The 8218-nt window shown below is 39.6% G+C and overlaps 1 protein-coding gene across 5 annotated transcripts in view; it reads right to left on the bottom strand.

Annotated features, from left to right (window-relative positions):
- Positions 1–1833: 1833 nt before the first annotated feature.
- Positions 1834–8218, bottom strand: part of ALS2 (alsin Rho guanine nucleotide exchange factor ALS2) — a 38851-nt gene continuing 32466 nt past the window's right edge. For 4 of the 5 annotated variants that reach the window (XM_042041415.1, XM_042041419.1, XM_042041416.1 and 1 more), the window contains 8 exons: positions 7617–7774; positions 6750–6872; positions 6074–6250; positions 5634–5679; positions 5063–5124; positions 4284–4433; positions 3932–4028; positions 1834–2570 (listed from right to left, as the gene is read on the bottom strand). In XM_042041415.1, coding sequence (XP_041897349.1) covers positions 2532–2570; positions 3932–4028; positions 4284–4433; positions 5063–5124; positions 5634–5679; positions 6074–6250; positions 6750–6872; positions 7617–7774 — 852 coding nt within the window. In that variant the 3' untranslated portion in view covers positions 1834–2531. The remainder of the gene's footprint in view (positions 2571–3931; positions 4029–4283; positions 4434–5062; positions 5125–5633; positions 5680–6073; positions 6251–6749; positions 6873–7616; positions 7775–8218) is intronic. The other variant, XM_042041417.1, reaches the window with a different exon arrangement.

Raw genomic sequence — 8218 nt, 5'->3', positions numbered from 1 at the left:
TATGTATCAGAAGGACCAAAAATAATCCAGCCCAGACTGTCTGCTTCCCTTAATCAGCCAAGCTAAATTCATGTGATACCACGACTTTTTCTAAGAGGTTGAGTGTATATATACATACCTCCCTCTCTATGCTTATATATGTAAAGGCAGATGTATTCCTTGGGTTTTGTAGTTCCCAGCTGCACCATTCACAGAAAATGAAGTTACACCTTTAAAGTTACTACATATTTGTAGATACACCTTGTTCTTGAAAGGCAGGAAGATTACACAAAAACTTCCTATCTCCAGTTACATTTTTGGTTTAAGTTGAAGGCACAGAATCGATGTAAGAGGTCATATGAAAAGTGTAACATTAAAATAAAATCCTTTCTTCTGAAATATCCAAATACAAGAAATGCTAATTCAAAACAGTTACAGGGGGGAAAAAAGTCTGTTTTTCATGGTTACACTCCCACAAAAGGCAAAATAAATCCTGAATTCAGATCTTCTGTGGATGAAAATTATTGGCATTGATTTACTCAGCTGTTCGGCATAGCCCCTTTTCGAAGGGCAGTTCTGTTCCTACAGGCTTCAGTTAATAGTTTCTTTTACATTGAGTTCCAAGAGGTGATTGCATGGAAATGCTGCATATAGTGCCAGGTGAATTCTGCCTTATCCATCATCATGCTCTTCACTCCTGGTTGTGTGTCCGCTCCCCTTTTCAAGCTAGCTTTTTATAGCTTCCCTTTTATTCATATTATTGCTTATCTCTCCTTGAATTATTCAGTATAATTTTAAAAATTAAGCCAATTAATTAAGCCAACACTAAATTATTTGCAAACATTAAGTCCACTCTCTGTATTCTCTTATCACTAGTCTGTTGCAAGTTTAACAATAGTTTTAAACATCATTGCTCCAGAACTACTCTTTCCCCTTCTCTGAAAAAATGAAAAATAATTTTGAAGAGACCAATCACTTTTACTTTACTATGGAAACTGCTACATTACAGCTGTTGTTCAACACAACAGTATTTTGGCATGTGGTTTCTTTCCATTTAGATGCCAATATAGGAGCCATGATCACTACTCCAAAATATGATTAGCGTTATCTATGGCACTCTAACATAAATTAAGCCATTATAACATTCTGTAGTCTGTTTTTCCCTTCCTTTTTTTTTTTTTTTTTTTTTTTTGAGTCAGTCCTGGCACCTACAATACTCTAGTTACCCACTAGTGTTATTGGTACAAATGAAGTTAGCCATAAACCACAGAACACACACTCACAGATTCCCCAGGGAAATTACTTGTTCTCTGCAGCCTCCGAGGTGAGCTGCTCATGATCAGGATCACGCTAAGGGACCGCAGGGAGCTTTCCCAAAGTGGGAACACCTTGTTAATTAGTGCCAAGAGAGACAGCCCAGTGTGTCCTGCTCCGAGTGGGAAGCATGGAAGTACCAAAGCTCTGCCTCAGAGGCAGCTCTGGGTCGGCACAGGCAGAAGCAGGAGTGACAGCAGCAGTTCCAAACCTGCTGGAGCAGCCACCCCAATGCAGCCTGCGGGGTGAACTGCTCGGGAGCTTCCCTGCAGCGGGAAGAGCTCGGTATTGGTGCCAGGAGTTCACCTCTGGGGCAACTGCTCTGCATGCTGAGCCCTGCTTCCTGGGAAAGGGCTGGACAGCACTTGCTGCTGAGGAGGGGAGTGAGAGAGGAGCTTGGTGGGCACCTTGTGTTAACCAAGGTCAACCCCCTACATCTGTTCAAGAGCACCCTTCACCCTTCTTCCCTCCTACCACAAAGGCTGCCAGAGACAGCATTTGTCCTCAGGGTGAACAAACTGAACACTGCACAGCGTTTCATTCAGTGCCAAAATCTGAAGTGGTCAGTGCCTTTTATTTATTTCATAAACATAAAGAATGGTAAATGCCTGTATATTTACAATTCTAGTAAACAGGGAAGTCCATAACAGTGTGATTATTTCCACAACAGCACATGAATACTGCATTCAGCAATGCTGTCCAACACAGATGCCTCAAAACCTTTAAAGTCAAACACACTATAGGTAACCATTATAAATACTAACATATTTTTATTTCCTTAAATAAACATACAGCTTAATTCAGGAAGACCAAATGGTACTGTGGTGCAATTAATTCCCTTTAAACGTTTCTGCTGACAAACCAGGAATAATAAAAACAAACCCACTGCTTTGGAAGCCATGCAGTCCAGACTCACAGGTGTTCTATGTAGATGCCATGCCTTTGTGCAGCATGGTTAATTTAAAAGGAGTAAATAATCTGTTACAATAGGAAAGTATTTCTTCTTGCTAGGTACTTGACAAATCAAGTCTTTAGCTTCATCACCACTTCACAGAAATCTTCTGGCTGCAGTTTTGGAATCTTAGAACTGACAGTTCAGAAGAAACAACTGAGTATTTTCATCTGTAGCAGCAGAACTATAACCAATTATTTTCTAAGGGCCATTTCAGGGAAGAAGTGGTTGTTAGTGAAGTTCCACTGAGTAGATTATCCCACAGAGGCAGGTTGTGAATGATGGTCTAGGCAAGCTTTTCATGCTGAATCTGGTAGTAACACGCCTGAATTAAAACAAAGTTCAGATTAGCACAAGTGCCAGTTCACAGCAAAGCATCATACACAAAAAGGTTGATTTTTTTTCTATGCAAGAAAACAGGACAAGGCTCTCTACAAGCAGTGATGCAACAGTGGCACTCAACAAATGAGAACCTTCTGATATGTAAGCAAACAAAAGGAGCAACAGGAGACCAAGTTAAAAATTACATCCAACTCCTAATCAAGCAAGATAGCATGATTTGGGACTCTAAATACTTTCACAGATCCCAGCTGTGCCAAGATTAAAGTATATTTTTGCTTACAAGTCTCTCTTTGCCCTTTGACAGAAGGACTCAAAAAAAGAAAGTATTTTTTTACAGGACAAGGATGCAGGGATGAAGCATTCAGACTGAAAAGCAAAGGTTTCCATCACCCTGACCTGCTGCTGAGAGTTACTCACTTCTTAATGCTGGTTCAAATATGCACTGAGTCAGGTCAGCCAGGATCAGAAACTTAATATAAATGTCTCAGACAACACTTGCACCCATAGCAAATTAGATTCTACTTCTGCTTCCATCATGTAGGTTCTTTAGTAAATTTGAACCAATGCAAACCTTCCCTTTTTGCAACACTATGAAACTAACAGGTCTTAAAAAAAAACCTCTGGACCCAACTATTTTGAGTTTGCACAGACAGAAAATACAGTCATGTTCACCTAACAGTTCAGTTTAAGATTTTAATTTAAATTTCAGATTAACGGCCTCCCTCCAAAACAACATCACAAAAAGGCTCCACACAGCTGAACTGTCCAATGATCCACTTGATGAACAGTTTTGAGATAACAAAACACCAGATTTCCATTATGAATGTCTTAGTGTACAACAGGATGTTTTTCCAAACACACTCTCTTCCTTTTCCCATACTTAAAAAGGTAAGAATACTTGATAAAACGTGGAGAGTGACAGAGTAATATTTTTTACCCTAAAACTGCATTATTGGAAAGTCTTGATGTAATGTTAAACTTTAATGGAATGGCTAATCTCCAAAGAAGCACTTCATTTCAATTTTTATAGGGAGACTAAGGCTTGTTAGGTTGCAGGGGAATGACAAGCTCCAGGTGAGCATTTAGAACAGTTCAACAGCAACCAATATTACATTTCAATAATGTACATTTGCACACTGCACCATTTTTCTTAGCAGTACCTGCAATTATGAGGTTATCCAAAGCTCTACATTAAATTTCCTTGCCTATCCTAGTAAAAAAATTCAATTTAAAAAGTCAAAGAAATTATAGCCTAATGTTCATATAATTGTCCTAAGCTGGTCCTTATTGCTAAAAGCTGATTATTTCCAAAGAAAGCCTTTGACAGCTAAATAATTTTCATACCTTCAAGGTAGTGAACATGATGCCTTGCTCTCCATGCTGGAGATAAGGATCCATCAGGTCTTCGATTAAGTGCACCTCAGACCCCAAGTTCCTTATCCTGTCACATGTGAGAGTGGGAAAGTGAACATGTGAACAAAAGTTGTCAGTATAATGTTTTTTAATTCTGAATTCAGGGCCTTTTCAAAATAAACTGTTCAAGATTTTTTCAGGCCAAAGCAAACAGTCAAACTGGAAAATTTATAGTTACAAAAAGCCAGTAACTAATGCTGTAACAAGCAGCAGGAGTGTTTAAGACAGAAGTACTTGTACTGCCTATGCTCAGCTTATGACTGATGCCACCCTTAGTGCCTACCTGGCTCGTAGCACCACATAGAGAAAAACAGGAAATAAGTCATCCATGGACCACAGAAAATCTTCCTGAAGGGTCTCAAGTACACTCTGGGAGATCTCTTCAAAAGTCTGCTGGATCACCTTCAACTTGTCAGCTGGGGTAAATGTGGTACTATTTGGAGAGCAAAAGCAAACCAGGATAACAGCACGCAGTTAGAGATCTGCATCTAAATTAGGAAGGCAGCTTGCTGGCCAGCATGGCCCTCCCCGTGGCCAAGGAGGTCAGTCAGACATTCACACTGCAGCAGCCAGCGCTGCCAAGGCTGCACAGTACCCACGTTAGAATCACCACATCAAGGCACACTGCAAGTGTACTGCAAGTGAGACTCTCTTCACAGTTTTACAGTGTTTTAATATAGTGGTGAAAGGGAAAAATTCCTTTCTAAAATATTTTTAATTCCTTAATTTCTTAAATTCTTGCATAACAGACACAGAAGAGCCTCCCATGCACAGGTCACTTTACCACAGCTTTTTGGAAATTCACATGTGTGTTTGATAGACATCCTTACGCCTTTGATTCTAAATGGTGTCCCACAGGCACCTTTCAGTCGTGTTTATGAGGCAACACTTCATTCCCCAGCAGGAGAAATTGCATTTTTACTCAGAACTGGAAAATGTCTTAGTGACTTTTCTTATAAAGGTGAACAAAAAAGGTGACATGTAAAGGATCCCAGTCAAGTATACTAGCTACTACTATACCAGGAACAATAAAACACTGAAAGACAGATTGCAGAGAATTACCTGATTTGCTGTAAACATTCAACAGCAGAGGCAAAGCAGGCGTCTTTTGTGTTTGATGATACCTGTGTAATCATGGTAAGATTTATCAGGCAGGTTCAGCACTCCCACTGTTCAGTGTTGAGACTCTTTCAACAAGATAATGATTAAGAATGTAAACTATACGTTTTTCCTAATCACAAAGTATTATAATGATATAACCCTCTTAATTAAGCAGCTTGAAAATTTCCTTGCTAGACTTTTATTCTCACACTTTCCTAACTGGAGACCAAGCAAAGGTCTCTTGAATTCACTACCAAGTCAGACAGAGAGTGACAAAGCTGGACTGATGGCCACTGTAAGAAATCACGGAATGGTTGGGGTTGGAAGGGACCCCTGGAGATCACCGACTCCAATGCCCCTGCTAAGTCATTAATGCAGCATTTAAGTAGTAGGCAAACTTTAAGGCAATATAATAACATAGCATATCTTAAGCAAAAAGCCTGGTCAAAAATTCTTTCATCACTTCTTCATGATTTCAGCTTCTTGAAAGAAGCACTGGGCAAAACATGTAAACAAGACCCAATGAACATACCTTTCTACTCTCTCCAAGGATGGATACAGCTCCTGGCCAAAATTTCCTGCAAGAAACCCAACACAGTCCACTGAGAGAACATAGTCATAAAGTATTTTTTGCATTATAGAAATGAAGTCATGTTCTCAGACACAACAGCCCTTCCTACAGAATCAACTACACCTCCCACAAGAAGCCAGAAAACTCTAATTTGAAATGCCTCACTCTGATTTTGTAGCAACATCAATCTTTACCTCCTTCCCATCCCTTCCACCTCCCCATTTTGGAAGAGGGAAGGTTTGATTCACTCTCTCAACCCTTCTAATTAGCTTGAAGACATGTTTAGATGCATTTTAATCAGAGAAAATACTTTAGAAAATTGGGGGCTTGTTTTAGTTGCTGTATCTAATTACATGCCATAACCTTTGCCAGTTTCTGTTTTACTGCTGCAGCATACTCACGCTTGCACTCCAAGAAAACTAAGAAGAGCCATATCAGTTTGTTTGTTTAGACGTAAAACACATTCCCAGTAAATGTCCTCCTCACGCTCGTTGTCCAAGGCATACAACATAAACAGAGGAGGATAGAGGCGTGGCAGTAATACAGGGAGCAGCAAGCCAAAACTGGTTACCACATAGCTGCAACAAAAAAAGAGAGGATGGCTTGCAGTGGAAGGCATTAAAAACCTAATTATCTATAAAAATTGAATGAAAATCATTGGAACAAATCTTTCCTGTAGCACAAGCCTATTCTACAAGGGATAAGAGTAAAAATGTAAGTACAAATCCATCAAATAGCAACTCTGATAGGAAAAGATTATAAATTACTTCCAGTGCTCTTATCCCAAATACTTTTCTGAAGCCCAGGCCCAAGCCTTAACTTGCTTACCCATAACAGACAAAAGCAAATTTTAAGTAAAGAACCATGGCATGGAACAAGCATGAAATGCTTATTCCAACCATAACATGGAAGTTTGCTTATCAGAATCTGTCATCAGAACCAAAGGGAAAAAAACCCACTGCTTATATCCATCAGTTGAATGTGTGTTTAGCTTTCTTCCCCCACCCAAGGAAAAAAAAAAAATCAACAAATAAAATAAAGGCTTTGTTAGTTTTAATTTGTTTTTCCTTTATGTACCCTGGCTCAGGAGATTCTGATCTGGAATCAGATTTCCCACTGCAAAATGATCGCCGTCCTTTTGTCTCCGTTGCCAGAAATGGAATTGTGCTGCCCTCTTCCGGGAGATCAGGAAACAAGAACCTAAACAGCAACACACGTAACAGTATTTGAGGTCACTTCGACAAGTTCCCACAAATCTCAGCACTAAGGCAAGACTGGAGAGAAAAACGTCAGCAGAAATAATATATGGTGGGCTAAGACAGCACAGCTAACACACATACAGTACCAGCTCCCTGCAAGAAAACTTAGGAAGGCCAACCCCTCCAATGCCAAGGACACCTTTCCTCCATTAACATCACTTCCCTCCAGACAAGGCTTCTAACTGTTAGTAATTTGGAGTATTTCTGCTTTCAGATTGGCAGGACACAATTAAAGCTGTAATTATTCTCAAGAATCTAAGCCAGCTCTTCATAGGAAGATTGTTCATCCACTTTGGTAAGAACTTTAATGCCATATGGGTAAAACCATTATTGAATACCCTGGGATTCCCCATCCTCACTAGTGTTCTACACCCTTTGAACACTGTCTTTGCACACTGCCAATATTCAGAGACACTAAATCGTAAATCTGTATTCCAGATGCGCTGCTTACAGCCACATTTTGAAGTACGATGTAGGATGTAACACACTAGGTGTGAAGAGTTTCATTCTTCCATTTTTGACAAAATATTCAAGACTCCTTAAAAAGATTAGGAAAATACAAGCAACCCCCAAAACCAAGTCACAATGCCAGCACCTTTGAACTGTACAACACGAGACAGCTTCAATAGGTGAGCCAGCTTTAATGAATTCAGCAGTAGTTTGACGTGAAAATGAGTCTCGGTACCTGACCAGCTGGAAGATGCGTTTGAGGTAGGACTTGATCTCTCTGACAGCCTCCTGCAGTAATCGTCGATTTGCTCCTACTCCAACATAGGTCATTCTATAGACAGCTACCAGCGTTTCCACCAGCTTGCCCAAGGGATGGAGAGGAGTATCACAAGCCTGAGACAAAGGATATTAATTGGCCAGTCAAATAGGCCAATGGCAGACAAATTTAAAAAACAGAATTCAAGAGATATGGGTCAGAGAGCCAACAACAGGCTTTCAACAAATATTACAAATATCTCAAAAATGAGCTATATTTAATAAATTTCCACTTGGATTATAAAATTTATGTGTCAGCTAAATACAGGAGTCAAGACAGTACAAGAATTTGTGCTACTACTTGGACTAGTCATCTGTCCAGTAGTCTTAAAATTAACATGCAAAAATTAGCAAGTATTTCAATATGCTTTACTGGGATCCAATGTAGAAGAATGAAAACAGTAACTGAACAGAAACTGACTTTAAGAGAGCATTTATTAGGTAGTCAATGATTTTAGTCTTAGTTGTGGACTCCAATGTATTAAGAAGTGATGAGCAAGCATGAACTATGGATTACAAGAG

Source organism: Corvus kubaryi, unplaced genomic scaffold (genome assembly GCF_017639235.1).
Source record: "Corvus kubaryi isolate FWS band 111438036 unplaced genomic scaffold, C.kubaryi_AGA036_p1.0 37396, whole genome shotgun sequence".
Taxonomy (NCBI): Eukaryota; Metazoa; Chordata; class Aves; order Passeriformes; family Corvidae; genus Corvus; species Corvus kubaryi.
Note: the sequence above shows the minus strand (reverse complement) of the source record. Positions and strands in the feature narration are given on the sequence as shown.